The sequence below is a fragment of the Passer domesticus genome, chromosome 2, assembly GCF_036417665.1.
Source record: "Passer domesticus isolate bPasDom1 chromosome 2, bPasDom1.hap1, whole genome shotgun sequence".
Lineage (NCBI taxonomy): Eukaryota > Metazoa > Chordata > Aves > Passeriformes > Passeridae > Passer > Passer domesticus.
The window spans coordinates 28,709,149-28,728,614 of NC_087475.1; the positions used below are offsets into that span (position 1 = coordinate 28,709,149).

General features: G+C 38.4%; 1 protein-coding gene and 1 long non-coding RNA gene across 2 annotated transcripts in view; one reads left to right on the plus strand and one right to left on the minus strand.

The window, feature by feature from the left end:
- Nucleotides 1–19,466, minus strand: part of LOC135293595 (pinopsin-like) — a 75,713-nt gene that overhangs the window by 10,805 nt on the left and 45,442 nt on the right. Inside the window, exon 3 of the mRNA XM_064407971.1 lies at nucleotides 13,769–14,002. Within this exon, the coding sequence (XP_064264041.1) occupies nucleotides 13,769–14,002 (234 nt within the window). The remainder of the gene's footprint in view (nucleotides 1–13,768; nucleotides 14,003–19,466) is intronic.
- Nucleotides 1,783–19,466, plus strand: part of LOC135293596 (uncharacterized) — a 56,373-nt gene continuing 38,689 nt past the window's right edge. Inside the window, exons 1-11 of the long non-coding RNA XR_010355684.1 lie at nucleotides 1,783–1,926; nucleotides 2,057–2,119; nucleotides 2,205–2,373; nucleotides 3,798–3,866; nucleotides 5,216–5,381; nucleotides 6,774–6,828; nucleotides 7,273–7,470; nucleotides 9,720–9,781; nucleotides 10,778–11,005; nucleotides 11,485–11,591; nucleotides 12,356–12,542. This is a non-coding gene — a long non-coding RNA (uncharacterized LOC135293596). The remainder of the gene's footprint in view (nucleotides 1,927–2,056; nucleotides 2,120–2,204; nucleotides 2,374–3,797; nucleotides 3,867–5,215; nucleotides 5,382–6,773; nucleotides 6,829–7,272; nucleotides 7,471–9,719; nucleotides 9,782–10,777; nucleotides 11,006–11,484; nucleotides 11,592–12,355; nucleotides 12,543–19,466) is intronic.

A 19,466-nucleotide genomic window follows, 5' to 3' on the forward strand; every position in this document is an offset into this window, starting at 1 on the left:
TAGAGACTGATTGAATTAAGCAGCAGTTCAAAACATATGTGGAACAGTCCCTAGTGGGGTTTTTTATTTCTTTTTTCTTCAGAACTTTTTAAGGATGGAAAATGACATTTGGACAGTGACACAGATGTACTATGAAAGGAGTATTAAATGCATTGACTGCAACAATAAATGGTTACTATTTTTCCCTTCATGCTTTCTAAAGTTGATGCATATTTAAATCAAATCCTGCTTTGAAGTAGGTAATTCAGAAGCCTTCTGGTAAAATGATTTGAATCTTTCCCAGCATCTGTCCTCTTGCACACAAGGAGGGTACCTGATTTAACTGTTTGAAATTAAAGTAGCCCATGTCAGGGGTATGTGGATCACTTAATGAATTTTGACAGTGCAGATGTCTTCTCTCTGGCTTAGCAATCAGATTCAGAATTTTGTTCGTGAAATAAGAGTTGTGTGTAAAAGCCTTACTTTTTTTCATATCATCTCATCACTCTTAAAATATGTAGTCATTGAACTATTCAAATATAGACTGTGTACTTTTTTAATAGCTTTGAGAATTATTTTGTATGATGATTTTTTTAAATGAATGTGTACTCTAATAACAAACCTTAAGATTTTACAGGAGTCACATTTTTAAGCAGTGTTTGTATACATTTTAACACTTTTTATATTTTCTATTATGATTTTGTATATTTTTATGTATACACAGTGTACAGATTTTTTCCTGTAAATAAAACATTTGTTTTCATTTGTTTAGGAGTGCTGGTCTTTTCATATTGCCTTAAATGAATGACACTGAAATACAGTGGAACAAAAGAGGGGGTGGTGGTTCCTGTCAGTTCTGCCCATATTTTCAATGAAATCTCAAATGGAAATGGACAGCTAATCTGACAAGGAGGTATCACAGTAAACTACAGAAAAGACGCAAATATTGTAAAGCCAGTTTTATTCTAAAGTGAACATATGTACCTGAGTAGATGTGCTGGGATTCCCTGGGAGAATATATTCACCATACTGCTCAGTCAATTTCTGAGCAGTCAGTTTATGGTGACTGTCAGGCAAGAAGGTGGTGGATTGTCAGGTATGGAGGTCGTGCTCTGATGACTTAGTGATGTACTTGAAATGCTTATAGACTTCAGCTAATTGGCTGTGCTACCCATTCAAGGAATCCAGTGCTGTATTTAAGGGAGAAGAACACTGTTGTGTTTAAGGGAGAAGCTTTTTAATAAATTATTAATTAAAATTAAAAACAACTTACCAAAGGGATAATGTAACTTGCCCTTCAGTCTGTGATAAGTACTGTATAATTCACCACAACAAGCCTGCTTACATCCATTAAATGTGGGGCATACTGCTGCTTTTTGGTAGTTCTTGAACTACACAGGGGCCTGAGTTGGGCCAGTGGAGGTGCTAATCAGTGTTTTCATCCCAGGGACTCATCTTTAGTCCGTGCCAACAAGACAGTTGGTTTCACATTAGTGGAATGATAGCAGTTGGATTCCATCATGTACACTCCTGGCAGACAGTAATCACGCAGCTCATCCTGTGTATTACACCAGCTCCTGACAGGCAGTGTTGAGGGGCTAGTTACTGCCATGGTATGCAAGTAACACCTCTCAGAAAACTCACATCAGTGAGGTACTCTGGAGGATAAACTGAATGCTGGGACCTCTGCATGAAGCAACTAATTGATACCTTTTAAATCCAGCAACTTTGCTTTTTTATTTAAAAAAATAGCAAGAAAATATGATTGTTGTGTTCCTGTCTATTAAATGCTCAGTCACCTTCACTGTCTGTGACATCAGAGAGGTTCTTCGTGTCTCACTGCATTCAAACTGTACCTCAGTAGGAGGTGTAAATCCATTAACTATACTGTGTGGGGTACAGAGGACATCTTGCTTACACACTATTCTTCAGCAGGGACAGCTAGAGGTGTGACATCACCTTTCTGATAGTATAGAGAGCCTTGGAGGCAACTCATTTTCAGGTTTATTCCCAAAATTGCACTGCCCTTTTTTGAACATGCCTTTGTTGGAGGTGCCTTTTATTGTTTTATTCATAGAAGCCAGCTGTGTTTCACTTGAGTAGTTCTTATGGGCAGGTGAAACTTCATGCAGGCATTTTGGTCTGTATATCTGCATTATTATGTTGTGATCTGGCTGAAAGACATATCTCAGGGGTTTTAATTCAGCTTGCTGTCTTGACTGCAGCATGAACTTGTTGAAGTGATTCTCCCCCTCTCCTCTGCTCTGGTGAGACCCCAGCTAGAGTACTGCATCCAGACCTGGGACCTCCAGCAGAAGAAGGACATGGACTTGTTGGAGTAAATCCAGAGGAGGCCCACAAGAAGGTCCTCTCTCATGAGGAAAGGCTGAGATGGTTAGTGTTGTTCAGCCTGGAGGAGGCTCTGGGGAAACCTTATTGTGGCCTTTCAGTATTTAAAGTGGACTTACAAGAGAAATGGGACAGGCTTTTTAGTAGGGCCTGTAGCAATAGGAAAGGGGTAATGGTTTTAATCTAAAATAGTGTAGATTTTGATCAGAAAGGAAAAGTGGGGAAGGTTTGGTTCTGGACCTGTTTCTGAGCTTGCTTTTTCAGTAAAAGAGATAGGAGTCTTAGCTGATGCTTCCAACTGGATTAAGCACCATTACTTTTCTCCCCTAGCAATATTCCTCTTTGGAAATGTAGGGTTGTTTTTCAGTTATTTCCAGTGCTTGGTTTTATCTATACAAATGAAATTATAAGCTATCTGATGGGCCTAATTTAGACTTTACAAATGCATGGGGCTGCATGTAGCTGTCAGGACATCAGGCATTTTAATGAGCAGTTGTAACATCCCAAGAAGCAGAGATAAGAAGAAAATGTGTAAGCTGTTACCAAAATAATATTAACAAAGATGTTCCATAGTAGAAGAGCAAGGAAGGCAGAAACAACAGAGCATATAGCATGTCTGAGAATACTGCCTTATTTTCATGGTTATAACATGCTATTCAGATAAGTATTTTAAAATACTCCTTTTAGATAAGTGCCCATGACACAAGTGCTCTCATATAAAGTTAACAAAGTGAGAGGTCAAAGCTGAAGGGATCATAAAGTGGGGATAGTTATTTTGTCAGAGGAAACAGGGAAAAACTTTTCTTTGCCCATAGTTAAGTGTAATCAGCATGGCTGCTGAACTTCAAAGGGATTGATTATGTACATGAAAGCAAATATTAACAATACCACTGTGTCTTCAATGCACACTAGTTTAAGACAGCATATAGTTGCTTTCAATGGATTTATCACTGCAGGAAAAAGAGACCAGTTGTCATATTTATCTCATAAATGCTCTTCCCTGGCCTTAAACAGAGTTACTAAACCCCATATAGTATACAATAAAAGTAGCATGTGAAGTTAATTCCTTCTACCTTAAAGAAACTTAAAAGTTTCGTAAATCAAGATGAGGAACTTCAGTGAATAGCAAAAAAATGGATCCTCCCTCTGTTTCCTATTCCCATTTAATAAGATAGAATTGTTTGGGGGTTTGCAATGTGATTGATGGATCCTGACTAACAGAGGAAGCAGCAAATTTACCAGTCCCTACAGTAACATTCTACTTTGTAAGGAGAAATGAAGGGTCTATTACCACCATATTATAGGATGAGTGATTCCCAGATCATTTAAAAATAACTCTCATTTTCCTGGAAGTTCAAAGCATAACAATGAGAAGTATTTTGACACTTGAAAAATCGATGTGTGTGTTTAGTTACAGTCAATATGCTGTTCTGCTGACCCAGTTTTTTCTTAAATTTTCAATTCTTCAGCCATGGACTCTAGATCAGCCCAAACGGATTAAAATGAAGACTGCAGCTGACTGTGATGGGTTTATGCTGGTATATTCCTGCCCCAATCTTGCCATGAATATAGTACATTATTAAATATTTGTAGAAATGTGATGGTATTGTGTTGGGGGGGTGTTGTTTGTGATTGAATGGCTTTCTTTTTGGGGGAGTAGGTTATGAACTGCCTGTCTTTGGCTATGTAACACATTTAGGGAAAGCAGATCTTCCAGGTGTTCCTTACAGAGTTTCATTAAGGCTGAGACCCAGAATGCTGCAAAAGAAAATCCAAAGTGTTCTTTCCATGAGGTTATTTTTATAGTAAAATACCAATGACTATCTTCCCTTGTGAACTTCTGAGGGTCTTTTTGCATTCTAAGTCACACCCACAAAGAAACTTCAGCAGCTCTTGGACATTTTAACTACTGATTCTTCTTTTTTGGCACTAATTAATTCTAGCTCATGCTAAAACACAGGTTCTTACAAGCCTCCTCCTCCCCCAGATTTCCTGACTACCTGCCCTGTTGCTTCTGTTGCCTAAAATTATATTTCCATCAATTGCTATGAATGAGATACAGGAAGTTCTCTGATATGGGAATGCTGGAAGAACCTTTTAATTGCCAGATAAGCATTCTACTGCTGGATGAGGGCACTTAATACTTTACCAAGAAATGAGAGCTGCAGTACAGTAAGTGGTGGGTATAAAGGGTGAGGACTAAGTCTTCCCTGGGTTTTACTTTTATCTTGGTTTGCAGACAATTAGGTATTGATTTTACCCAAGGCAGAATTACAAATTACTAAGAGGGGGTTGATTTGTGACTGTGTTTTTGTAGCAGTCATTTGGTTTTATGTGTGAGTAATGCAATAACAGAACCCATTGGGCTGGGAAATCAGAATTTCTGTTCTGAAAAAATTTTTAATTCTTCTATAATTTCTTTATCATATTTAACAAAACCAAAACAAAATATCAAAAAATTCCAGACAAAACCACAGACTGTCAAAATATCCAGTTACATGTAGATGTTTTTATGGATCTATAGTTCAACTTCATTCTGACTGTTCCCCTATAAATTAGATTGCTGGGATAGGCTACATTTCACTGCATTTCCTTCCCCTCACTGAGCCACCTGAGGGATATAATCTGGTAAGAGAGCTTGATCTGCATGGTGAAGGACAGTGTTCTTCAGTGAAAATACTTTTGCCAAGAACCAAGGTGTAGAAGCTTAAGCATGGAGATCTGGGCTGAAATGTCCTTTTTTTTCCCACTGAAAATAAAATTGGCAAAATTAACAGCCTCTGTAATATTGAAGAAGCCACATTTCATGCTGAGAAAATGCTTTACTACAAAATTGACTAACAAGTGACAAACCTGCCTGGTTTTGTTTTTTTTCTAACTCACTTAGAAATTCCTTCATTTTGAAGCTGGTGCTTGCTATGAGAGAGGTGAAGAGTGGTGAATGTGAAAAGGAAGACAAGTGATATAAGTTTTTGGTTGACCTTTGAATCCTACTTGTAGTGAATTTCTATTGGCCTAAAGCCAGCAAACACAGAAGTCCTGTAAAGCCTTGGGTGAGTTGTAAGGTCTTGAGTAAGTGTTTTCCCTGAAGGGTTTGAACATTACTTCCGAAGCAAGGTCATCCATAAAGTACTCAGCATGCAATAGTTTTTCCTTATGTAGCACACCTCTTGTGTATATTTCTGTACACCCATTTCTGAAAATCTGATTCTAATTTAGATAAAGGGATTTAAGAGGCCACAGTAGAGGTGATGTTCTTGTTTTCAGTTCAGATTCTGAAGATAATAATAATCAGGAGAGTTAGACACTGTAAACAAGACAGAAACAAGAAATAACTCCTACTACATTGAGGTGTTCATTCTCTGTTAACATCCAGTGAGTGCCTAAAATGTTTCCCAAATTAAAAACTCAGTTCAAAGCATGAGTACCAAAATTATAATTTGAATATTTGTTTTGAATATGAAATGATGACAGGAACTAAACTAGTTCACACTAGCAGTGTGGGGGTAGTGATCTGTTTATGGTATCCCAGTATGAGGAAAAGACAACTACGGAAGAAGGGCTTTTTGAGAAATAAAGGTTTATAAACTAGATACAAATACATTTAGTTTGAGAGCAGTTATTATACTAAACATCAGGGGAACAAAGCTCTGTAATAGCTTCTACTTCAAAAGACAATGATCTTCAAATTTATTTTCATTTGGACACAGTGAGATTTCTGAATTGCATTAAATGATGCAGTTTGTAATGAAAAGGGGCTATTCTAATGAATTACAGGCCCAGTACAGTTTTATATTATATTTTCCATACTGTGGCAATGACTATTTCTTTGAGTACTGCAGAGTTTTTTTGCCCTGGAGGAAGAAGGACATCAGGATAAAATCATAAAATAAAGTTTTACAGATTTGAATTAGAATTGTCAAGCAAGTTCATGAGGTTCTGAGCACTGATCTGATGTTCAATCCTCAAATTTCTCCTGCTGTAAGATTAGGATGATAATAATCATATGCTTCACAAGGATACCAAGGATTAACTCAACTAAAAATATTTATTTAGTGGAGGTTACATAAATGCCGAAAAGTATTCTCTGCCTAGGAAAACCCATTTTGTTTTTTTCTCCATCCATCTAATCCGAAACAATTGTTGTTTCAATTTGTAGTAAGATACATGATTGCAAAGATACACAGAGTAAAACTCTGAGAAATAATCTCAACTGACACAATATGTAGAAAAAATGTGCTGCTCTGAACAAAATTTTAGTATTATGCCACTATCATATGACAAAAATTACTCAGTTATTGAACAGGAGGGGAAAATTAGAGGCTCTGTCACCGTCAGGGTTACACTTACTTTTTCAATACTTCTTCATCTGTTGGATTTGATTGTCCTCATAAAGCAACTAAATTATTTGTTTATCTAATATGCTGTATTGCACTGAATTACAGAATGCTGCATTCTGTTTTCTTCACTTGACCTGTGCTTGCATTCAGCTTTGAAGTGGTAAGTAGAACCAAATGCTTAACTCAAGTCCTACTTATAGAACTTGGGCATATTATAGAAAACAGGAATATTAGAATTGAAATGGGGAACTCTGAGGCCAAATAAATGCTTGACCTTAATCAAATCAAGGTGTGGGCTAAAATTGATTCTGATCCCTGACCTGCCATTGCAGTTTAGACCACTGCAACAGAAGATCCTGTGACATCCATTCAGTGTGGCTTGGCAATGCCATTTTGAAGGTTAGCTCAAGTTTAGACTACCTGTGGATCACATATGCCTTTCTAGAATTTTAACTATCCACACCAAACTTGGAAATCAGTCCAGAAAAAAACCCTTAACTGCCAAGTGCTTTCACCCGACTTCTAGATCACACTGAAGTAATGGAAAGTGAGAAACAGCACAAGTGTTAATAATTCATCCTTTTTCCCCCTGCATTTCTCTTAGGACTGGATGAGCTCTTGACCATGTAGACTCTCCTTTGAGGACAGATGTACCTGTGAAGCCAGCAAAGAAACACCACTTTGGCTGAGCTTCCTTTGATGTCCACTTGCAAGAGCAATGAGACTACCAAGGGACCTTGCTTACAAAAATCCTAACACCTTTTTTTTTTAGCTGTGAACATACCACATTTCTTGCTCTACAGTAAGCTCTGAATACTGGAAATTTCCATTTATCTATCAATGTATCCTGCAGGTTTAATGGTATCTGTGGAAGTGTAAGAAAAACAGCTGGTTGTAAATGAAGTTCTGAAACTGCCAGCACAACTCTAGGCTGATCATGGTAGGCAAGGGCAAACTATTTGTCTGAAGCTGTTTTCCCTGTACTGGAGAAAACTTGAGATGTGTAACCCTACAATTTATCTGAATCCTTAAACAGTTTGTTGTTCTGTTGCCTTTTGGGTAGTGACAATGATTCTAGAGGTCAAGTCTTCCCCTACAGCTATTTCCTTGCTAGCCCTCAAACAGGCAGCAATGTAAATCTCCTGTCATTCAATCATTGCAGTATATGCTGATTCATTTCCCTGTCTTCACTAGGGTTGGTGTGACTCTGACCCTTCTATTGACCAGCATGGCCTACAAGGCTGTCAGGAAGCAGTTGGGGCAACATTTTCACTTCTCTAAGCTAATCACAATGAAGATGCACTACAGTGGACACAATCTCTTAAACTGAGATACAAATATACTTTTGTTTTGAAATGTGGCTGGTCCAAATATAACAAAAAGCTTACCTGCATCATGCCTAGGAGGCTTGTTCTTAATTACACTGATCACTTAAACCTTTGGAGAAATAGGTCAGGCCATCCAGGTTTAGAGAATAAGTGGAGGAGAAAAGAAAAGATCTATTACATGTTATATGAAAGGATTACTTCCTGTATCATAGGATGTTGTGAGCTGGGTTGGAAGGGACCTTTAAAGATCATCTAGTTCCAACCACCCTGCCATGGGCAGGGACATCTTTCACAGGGCTGTGTTTCTCAAAGCCCTGTCCAGCCTGGCCTTGAACAATTCAGGATATCCACAGGGTTTCCACACTTATCTGGACAACCTGCCTTATTGTTTGATATATATGTGTGTGTGTGTATATATATATATATATATATATATATATATATATATATATATAGTATAAATCTACCTTCTTTTAGTTTAAAAGCATTGCCCCTTTTCCTGTCACTACAGTCCCAGGTGAAAAGTCTCCATCTCTCTTCCTTATAAGCCCCCTCTAAGTACTGAAAAACCACAAGATTTCCTCCAAGCCTTCTCTGCTCCATGCTGAGCAACACAAACTCAGCCTTTCTTCACTTCCAGTCCAGGACAGGCATAACATATCAGCATAGACAAGATGCATCAAAGGAAATAGCCTGGGGCAGCATGAAGTCCGGCTGGGGTTGCTTGGAGCCCTAGTTAAATACCCAAGTTATTTACCTGAACAGATCTTTTTGTCATGAGCTACAAGAGAAATTCATAAAATAATTTAAAACTTACTGTGTGAAATGCAATTATACCTTATCACAGCAGCAAAGGTGCCCTTGAGACCTTTTTCTCTTTGTCCCTTTGGTTTAAAAAGTCATAACACTACATGTTGGCAGAGAAATGAAGTCAAAATATTTCTGAGCTGTACTATAGTAGAGTATTCTGCAGTAAGAGATCATTTTGACTTGACCTATTTTCAACTGAAGAGCTCAGGTGTGCCATACTCTTTGGACTACTAATTACTCAAAGACTGCTTAGCTACCAGTGAAAGAGGACAAAAAAAAGCAGATTATGAGTATTGAAATCTAAGTGAATTTTAATGAAAAATTATAACAATATAATAAATTCTATGGTAACTCCACAAACCTCTCAAAGGTTTGAACTAAGCAAAAAACGACTCTTTTCAGGACTTAACAGAAGTGTCCCAATTTATGTATAAAAGGAAATTTGGCACAATTGTCCCTGAATTGCATACTGTCTTTCTGGATCTGTAGTTCTGTGTTCTCACACAGCTAAAGTATCTTATTTTTCTAAACGTGAAAATGAGCAACTTAGAAAATACACTGTTAACTTATATACATATTCCTCCATCTTTAAAAGTTAGCCATTACCTTTTGTTGGAAATGCTGAAAACTGCAAAATACCCCATGAAAAATGACTGAAAATATAGTTGTTATAACAGCCAGTGGAGGAATGTTAAGGTTATTTTTTCATCAAGATCATGTGTATGTGCCTTTCCCAAAGCTCCTCTGCATTTCTCCCTGTTCAGTACAAAAGGTAGCTCCTCTGCATTTCTCCCTGTTCAGTACAAAAGGTACAATCAAGAAGGACTGGAAAGGGGTGCTAGAAAACTGCATATACAGAGAACAAATAGATTATTGTTATGGACAGAAAAACTCTATGTTGTTCATCTGGCAGCTCGGAAATTCCACAAAGGCCCTGGAAGAGGAGGCTGGCCTGAGCAACAAGTCGCTCATTAGGTAAGAAGGGGTGGCATTGCTTCCTGGGGACTGTCAGAGCCACAGCAGAGGTGCCTGGGAGGTGTCTGATGTATGTTGGGCTCAGGCCCCATTGAGGAACACTCCCTAAGGACATCATTATTCAAATCTCTTCAGGAAAAAAAAAAAGAGATGTCTTAGTTTTATCATTCTTTCTCCTTAATTTCTCCCTTACCCATCATGCTCCATTACATGACAAATTTGGAAAGGTCACAGTACTAATGACTTTCAAGTAAGTGTGTATATTCTTTTGAGCATCACTTCTCAAGATCCTTGGGGAAAATGATTGGGTCACCTATTTTTTTAAAAGTGCAATGATTTTAATACAAGAAGACAGACACTAGAAATCAAATCACCAATCAGGGACTTATATTCACATTTAATACATCCTTTTCCTCACACTCTCCCTCCTTGTTTTGCTCAGAGGCACTTTCTGACACCAGAAATAGCACATAACTGATCACATGGTGTGAGTGGAATTTTATCCAGTTGTAATATGCAACAGAGTATTAGATGTGCTAGCCCGAGTTTCAGTAGTGCAGGGAGATTTAGGTGCACTATCTCAGCAACAAAAAATGTGAAAGAAATTAGTGTAAAGCTCATGAGCTGCAGGGGAGCAAGGCTAGTTTGCTTTAGCAAATATTGTGACTTGTAAAATCATCTGTAGTTTTCAAACAATTGGTTTTCTAGATCTATAAGTGATACAGGTTTAAACTTGACTTAAATTTGGCTGTCAGTAGCAATGCAGCAAATTTCTATTTTCTCTGAGTGCCATCTTCAAATTTTGTAAAATGAGTAGAGATTCACTCAATCTCACTGTGATCTCATCCATAACCACACCTTCTTGAACACTTATTATTAGTATCTTGACTTCTACATCAATAAAAAATGAATTTCTGGTATGTGAAAACAAGATTAACCTCTGAAGCTGCCACACCATTATGCTATCCATCTAATAATCCCTGTTTCTTGGTGCAGTATCTCCTCATGCACAGTTATAGCAGCCAGAAAGCACTTCCATGTTGGGGTTCCCATGCTGTTCTGTGGAACACACAAGAGCAGGATTCTCCCAGTGATCACCTCCACAGCAGTAAACCCATGGCTACAGAGAAACTCCATATCTCCTGAGTGAATGCTTAATACTTGTTTGCATGTTACATATAAAAGAGCAGGGTTCTTTCTCTGTCAGCACCATCATGGTGAAAGGTAGGTAGTCAGAGCTGTCATTAAAAATCTGTTTGGGGTGGCTGCATGGGTGGAAGTTTGAACAATGGGAACTTGACAGGGATGTGTGATGGGAGTAAAAGACACTGAGAGAGGGAGGAGAAGATGAAACAAAATCTGCACAACTACATTAACTGTATAAGTATAAAGGACTGATGCACTGAAAGTGTACGCTGACCTTGCCCAGCTGCTTGGCTGTGTGCTGCCTTTTTGGGACCTGACCCTTGGGGAAGCTGCCCCAGGCACAAACAGTCATATTGCCAAGGGCCAAAAGAGCCTTCCGTAAAGAGAGAACAGGGAAAATGGGATCTCCTCTATTGTCTCCTCCAGCTTCACCCCAGCCTCATTTGGTCTCAGGCAGTTTAGTGTTTTAGTTTTGTCAGTGAATCTTGATGTCTGCCTGGCATGTTATGAGCCCAGTAACACTCCAGCTTAAACAGTGCATCTCTCTGCTCCTGGAGGACAGCACAGGAAGAAGGACAGCAGCATACCTCATGCCATCCCATCTGAGGGGGTTTCTGCAGCTGGAAAGAAATTCACTATTTTCCTCAGTGATTTACTACCTCAGGTCAGTACAGAAGGCAATGCCAAAGACAAAACTATTTCTCTAGATTTCCAGGACCATGAAAGTGACTCAGGGACTGCTTGAGAGTTAATTTAAAGATGTGCTCTGTAGGATGAGTTTTAAAGCTGACTCAGAGGCTCATGGTTCCACAATACTCTGCACAGATTTATGACAGCTGGAAGCTAACACCACAACTGCAGTCAACCAACACATTTTCCAATCTTTAGGGCATTTCCCAGAGCAAAAAGACTTATACATAGAGAGCCAACAATTCTGCCATATGTTCTGTGTATTTTTAAGGGGCAGGAGTAAATACCCTACTGTGGTACCTCATATCTGCAAACAGAGAACTGTGAAAAATGCAGACCAGATAATTTCTGTGTTGGGAGGCACCAGCCTTCCGTGACAATTCTCAGCTAAGCATGAAGACCAGAGTAGATGAGTGCCAGGAAGATGAACAACTTCTTTTCCTGAGGTGTTAAATTTACAAGAAAGTGTGAGAACAACTACAGGGGTGCCAAGAACACCAGTGTGGGGGTGTTACTATTGTTCCTGTTCTGAACGGAGGAGGAACAGACAAAGGGATGGGTTTCACCTTCTTGAGTGAAACACATTTCTCAGCGTCAGTTAAAACCAATTATTTTCACTGCTAATACACAGTGGCACAGCAGAGGAGAGCTGCAGGTTAATGCTGCACATTAGCTATCATTTTGGTTTGATTAGTAAAAAGTATCTATCCCAAACCTGATCAAGCTCCTCCCCTTCAGGGAGGCTCATTACATCTCAATGTGCAAGGAAAATGCCAAAATGTATGCGCTATCAATATTATATAACCTGCTCCAGAGATCACAGCACGAGATTATCTCCCAGTCAAGGACTTCAGTCAAAGTGTTCAGAGAATAAAAAAGCAAGGCAGATGCTGCTGTTGAGAAGTTTTCAAAAGAATCATAAAAGGTAAGGGGGAAAAGTTACTGGTTTACTTCAGCATTAACACTTTCAAATTTAATGTTCTATTTGCTTCAATGTCAGCTCAAACTAGACATTGGAAATGAAGCCCTGGTCTTGAAGAAGACAATAGAACTTTTTCCTTCTGATTTCAAGGTTTCACAGCTTGCTTGAGATTTTCCCTTCAAATTCCAAGAGTAGATTCTTTGTTGTTTAAGAAATTTAGATTAGATGAATGGTCTCAGGCTGTGGCAAACTTGTGGCAAGAATGATCTCAGGTTGTGGCAAAATTTTGGCTGTTACTTTTAAATGTTACTTTAAAAATTTGGCTGTTACTTTTAACTCTTCCCTTGTCTCACCTCCATAATAATATAATGCTGCTGTTGATAAAGACTAAGGGTGGGCACCAGCATACACCGAGCAAGAAAAGATAAAGGGTGTTTCTTTGTTTTGTAATAATGTTATGGACACAGTGAAGAAAGAAAACACAGAACAACCTCTAACATGTAATCTAATAAAAAAAGTTTTCATGAACTATGCATATTTTTTTCAGATTTCCTACTGCAAAACACTTTTAAAACTTCCAGATCTGCCATTATCAAACTTTGAAGTCAGAACTGTCAACACAGAAACATTAGGAGGCTCACTTTTGAGTACTGACAATGGCATTTACAGGAATGAGAGACCTGAACTGGATGTAGGCATTTTAGAATATGCTTTGGTGTTCATAAGACAAAATTTGTAATCTATTTTGGCATGTAGTTGAACTGTGAATTTAACAGTAAGGATGTAGATGTCCACAAAAACAGTAACTGCAATGATATTTGCTTTCAAGGGGACCTATCATGATAATAGTATTTACAAATGGTCTCTTTTATTTTTATTTCAATGTCATGAAATCCCTTTGTCTCCTTGTCTGTTTTTCCTCCCTGCTCCTCAACCTAATCAAATGTTTGAGTATTCTTCTTGTAAATACTTTTCGCAACTAACTCTAAAGGATACAAATTAATACCCAGTGTGCCCTCAGAAGAACACAAGCAATTTCAGTACGCAAACATTTTAACATTTTTCTGTTCTTCCTTTCTAGCAATATGCTGTTGTTTGCAAACAGTAGTATTGTTTGGACAAGATTTCAATGTCCTTAAAGATACATCTATAAGACTAGTAGTCACAATGGTCAAGAATATCTGATGGACCCTAAAGAAGATACAATTTAAAAATAATGTATGTCTTACCTGCTTATTCATGAGTATGTAGATAATGGGATTGCAAACCGTGCTGCTTTTTGCTAGGATGGAAGGTATGATGCTTGTAACTGGAGTCACAGCACCTGGCTTGCCAAATGTTGCAAGTAATGCTATAACCCCGTATGGAATCCAGCACACCAGGTAACAGATAACTGTAGTGATCACCATGAACAGGACGTGGTATTCTCTTTTGCGGGCAGCATTCTTGTGGACTTTTCCAACCTAAGGAGAGGTTTAAAAAGAAATAAAATTTAACAAGCAGAGCTGTTGGATTGGCTGCATGAGCAACCTGGGACTATTGGTCTTGGATCAGCAATAACAGTCAACACTGTAGTTCCAGAAGCAAAACAAATGTAAACCCAAAAGTGACTGAATGCGGTGAAAAGACTTTAATCATTTCCATCAGGCACTAGGGGAAGCCTTGCAGAGACCACACTGCATGCTGGCATAAACCAGAGTGCCAGAGGAGGTTGGAGCAAATGTAGAAAGGTGTCAAAGCATATAGTCCTTATCAGATGTGAAGTCATCTGCAGTTGCTTTTAAAGTACAGAATTTTGTGTAAATGTACCATGTTTTCCTTCAAATTATGCCAGTACACAGAACTTGCTTGAGATGAAGAAGCTTTACATAGCACATCTGAACCACCAGAAGTAGTTTCTGTTAAGGGTGTGGAAATAGAAGAACAACACTGGGACCATGATTAGTATCTCTGTCCTTGGATCTTTTCAACACTAGATAAAGCCTCAGCTGGCCTGGCATAGTGTTAGCCATGGTCATACTTGGAGTGGGAAGCCAGAGAAGCCTTGCTGAATCACTTGGTTAAGTTTTAAGTGGTAGGATTCATTCTTTCTAGACTATTTCTTCCAGATACTTAGCCATTTTGGTAAAAGGGCTTCACTCCTGATAATGATCAGAAACAGGTTTTTGTGCTCTTTAAAAAAAGTGTGCTGAATGCTGATTCCTTGTGGTTCATTGGGGTTTTTTTGGGAAATGGAGTAGAATTGGCTAAGCAGGAAAAGCAGATGTAAATGAGTAGTTTCAAAGTGATGGTACAAGAATCTATCTTGTAACCATGAATTTGATAGTAGTTACAGTGTGTGGGCAAATCTGCTGTGGAAGTAGTTATAATCTGTGCTTCAAAATTTATTCTCCTTTAACATGTTCTGGATTGAAGTATCATGCCCTTTGGAAGTCTAGAGCTCTAAGACAAAGTTTTAACATTAAAATAACAGCCAACTTTTATTTTTAAGCATTGGTGTGAATATGTTTTTCTGTAGACAGCTACAGAATGCTCTTCCAGTGTTTGGGCAGCTGAGTGCATGGGTAGCAACAGTGAGGAGCACTCATTCCCTAAAAATCAAAAGCAAACTCTGCAAGGAGGTTAATTTTGGAGACTCTCTCCGCTGACTCTAGATGGAAACTCAGCACACTGGTCTCCTGAGGTTATAGCTGATTTCTCAGCTTTACCCCAGCATGTGTTTAGCAAACCCAGATGTGCCAGCAGGACTTCAGGAACTATTCAAATGTTTAAACTATATTGATTGAGCCTTGTACTCAGACAAATCTAATTTATGTCCATTTTAAGGTCTTTTTGCCTTTTGAATGCAGCACTTGAGTGTAAATTGCACCCAGGGGAATTAAGCCCAAAACTACAAACACAAATAAGCAAAAAAAGCTGCTCTGTGTAATGGAACACATCCAAACTTTACTTAATCTAATAATAATAAAGAAGTTTGAAATCAATAGGTTTAAACTGATTCAGGTGAATGAGTAGAGCACAGTTAAAAAAAGGTGGAAGTCACCAACCATCCCAGTCATTTGTCATTTGTTGTTGCCTGACACATACATTGTGCATGCCAAGGAAATAGAGCTTTTTCTATCTCTTTGTAGGGTGGGTCTTTTTGCATAATGTATGTGTTTATGTGTCAGATTGTGAGTTAAACACATATATAGTATAAGTCAAATAAATATGGTTACAGTTTCTTTTTAGTTCATTGTTAATCTAGGCTTCCAAAGTGCTTGGTTCTATTTGGAGTTTTAGTGGAAATGTTGCTGTAAATGAAACACACACTAACATTGCCGGCCCAAAACTAAGAAGCATTTTTCCTGACTGTTTTTTAACGATTTTCTGCAAAAAGACAATAACAAAATAAAAGCTATCCTTTCTGAGAACATATGGGACTATGTTTTTTGTAAGACTGCAACCTCTTCATTTTATAATTACTTTACCTTGTAAAAAGGATTAATAATAGATAATGGTCCAATCCTGTATTGCTTATTGGAACTAAATTTTTATGACTACTGCGAAATTTCTTTGACTGATGAATCCAGGATCCCATGTGAGCTGCAGCTATGCTACAAATTAAATATTAACCAAGGAATGCAAAGCCCCCATCAGCCATGGCATCCACAGCTGAAGACCTTCAATAAACACAGAAGGATCAGGCAACACATTTCTGCTCTTTGTTTAGATATGTGTCTTGAAGAGTTTTCAAGAATTTGCCATCTGCACAGATAAAATTGAGATCATAAATGAAGGAAAGAAAGATGTCTAAAAGTAGAGTGGCTACGGATGTGATTTTAGCATGTATCCTTCCACTTTCACAGCTTTAGGTCATTTCCATAGGAAGGGAAGTTTTGAAATCATGTACCATATTTGTCCTCACACTCTTGGTTTCATTGTCTTTGCAGTTTTGCAGGCTACCTGTAGAAGGTGTTACCTTTAAAATTTGTCTCTTTATAGGTACTGGAAGCCTTTCAGCAAAATATAACTCAGGTTCATGTAATCTACAGAAAGATTACACTTCTGCAGGTGAAATAACAGTAGAAATTTTAACATTAAAATAATTCTATTTGTTATTTTAAAAATACTGGACAATTTAACACAATTGCTACACTTTATTTTCAGTAGTCAAATGGAAATGCAGCTGGTAGAAGAGCATCAGACAGTGATGAGAAAAAACAGATTGGAATAATATTCTAGAATAGCTGAGCTTGTGAATCTCTGTCTAAATGTGAACATACAGAGTATATATAATATGAATTTAAAATATTTAGAAGATCTAAACCACATTTTAAAGCGGCACAAGAAATACTGGCTCATTGGGATCAGATTGTGCTTCTGTAGGATTTGCTGTAAATTCAGATGTTTTCTCTGGGACAAAGATCATCTCCTGCCAAATTTAGCAATATAAAGGTTGGGAGACCACTATATTTAAAGAAAAGAAGACAGGGAGACTGGTTGTTGAGGAGTTTTTATTGAGGAAATTGTGTTTCTCTCCTACTTTCATCATGGGAAGTAGCAGAAATGGGGATTTTTTCAGAACTCAGCTGGAGGCAGTGACAGGCAAGCTTGTCTAATCTCAGGCACTGAGCGTAACAGTGGCACAATTATCTCTGGTCTGGATTTGCCCTGAAGCTGTGCTCACATATTCCCAACACTTTTTTCGAGTCAATCTGACACAAAAATACCACTACTTAGATCACTAGGGCAGCATGCTGAGCACATACATTAGATGTGACAGACCAAAGAGTGTGGGAGAAGCCAGAGTGGCATTCAGTGAGGAGGCTGACATGGTAGAAGTGTCCTCAGAAGGAGGCCAAGGAGAAGGGGAAGGAGACACATTGATTGGTTAACCTCAAAAGCCACATTCACAGCTGACAAGATGTAGCAGATGCATTACTCACCAAGTGATGGGCTGCATTGCTATTCCATTTTTTGGAAAAGATGAAACTAGGGAGCTCTGAGCAGAGCATAAGAAATTTCAACAGCACTAGTGAAAGTCTGGAGAGGTCATAAACCAAAGACAAGGGGAGCTTACAATGTGGATACAGAAGGGGTTAGTAAAAAGAGATGCAAAGAGCTTTTCCTGTAACTGTGGAGATTGTTAGGTTGGAATTAAAGAAAAGGATTCAAAATATCTGTTGTGACAGGTACGGTGCAATGAGAGAGAAAAGCCTTTAAACTGGATGCAGGCAAATGTGTGGGCCTGTCACAACACGGACCCACAGAAAAGGTATGGCCTAGAGGATGCTTGACTTCCTCTAAGGAGAACAAGTCTGTCTTTTCCTTAAAGAGAAAAGAGAATGGGTCTGTCCTTGCAGAAAACAAGTAAACCAAACACATAAACAGTGTTGTACAGTGGAATGGGAGATAATTACAGGACTGTAGGTCATAGGAAATGATTTTAAGGTAACAGGTTCTGGTTACCCAATTTAGGCATTGTGGGTGTCTGTCCAGACCTTGTCACTGTCCAAGTCAATGGGTTCAACCAGCCTGCTCCTGGCAATCACAGCTGAGTCCATGGGTTTTTGTCAGGCCAAACACTGGAGCTTTCTAGCCCAGACAAAAGAAGACAGCAGCTACCTGCCTCTGGGCAGGGATTTTCTGCTTTAAATATTTTTTTTGTCGTCAAACAGCTTCATATGGAGAAGAGCCTTGAGCAGCACCTTACCCAAGGGGACCACCTGCCCCTTCTTGTGCTCCATAGACAAAATTTTGACCTACTGCAGCCCCTTGCTCAGCTCTCTCTGGATTTATCTGAGTATGACTTAAGGGACCAAGGGTGTACTGGTCATACATCCACTCAGAAGGAGGTATCAATATTTAGAGTAGAAAAGGTTGTGGTTAATTAAATTATGAGGTAAAGAGGGTAGTGAGTAAAACTTGCTTCACAACTTGATTTTTCCTAACTTTCTTCTCCAAACTTGGATGATTCTGGTGTAAAAATTTTCACATAATTACAGAAATATGTATGTGGGTGTGTGTGTATATAATGTATGTATATATATTTGCAAGATATATAGTGCGTGGTGTGCATATGTTTTTGCAAAATACAAATACATGTATATACATATTTCAAAATGTTACTTTTTGTCATTGACTGAAAACATTTTTCCTTTAGGTGCAGAAAAGTGTGAAGTCCATTTTCTATGTAGATAGTAGCATATTGTTGTTTAGCATAAAGTAGCCTAGAAAGAAACCTGGAAAGAAATTTCACACCTGTCAGCTTTTTTGAAGAGTTCAGCTTTATTAGTGATGTTGCATATACACATTCTATATTTTGCTATCTCTGGAAGAGAGAACACAGAAACCAAAAAGGAATTAAGGTCTGACATTTTCCCTTCCTGCTTCAGAAATTCTTCAATGCAAAAGACATCAAAGTCAGCTTTAATTTTCTTTTCATTTTTCCTTTATTGTCAGCTGAGCTGTTCAGTCAGTCAAAGCCATCACAAACATTTTTAAAACAACAAAAACCCTAACCCAAACCAGAAGGTGTTTATTAAATTATTGGTTAAAAATATAATTTGTTGGCAAGCTTTTCAAGAAGAGGAATATTAAACTAAATTACTGCCTTGCTTTTATGAAAGCAATCTCAGCACCTTCCACCTTTATAATAGCAAGCTGTGCTGCCGAGCGGCAGCATGTGTAGGAACGTTATAATACAGGTTCACATCTTCCTTGTGTTAAGGACTCCAGGGCTGGATGCAGCACTCCAGGTGGGCTCTCATGAGGGCAGAGTAGAGGAGGAAAATCACCTCCCCCAAGCTGCTGTCCAGTCCTCTTTTGATGCAGCTCAGGATGTATTTGGGCCTTGTGGGCTGAGAGTGCACATTGCCAGCTTACATCCAGATTTTCATTAATGAGAACCCTGAATTCCTTTTCTGCAGGGATGGTCTTAAGGAC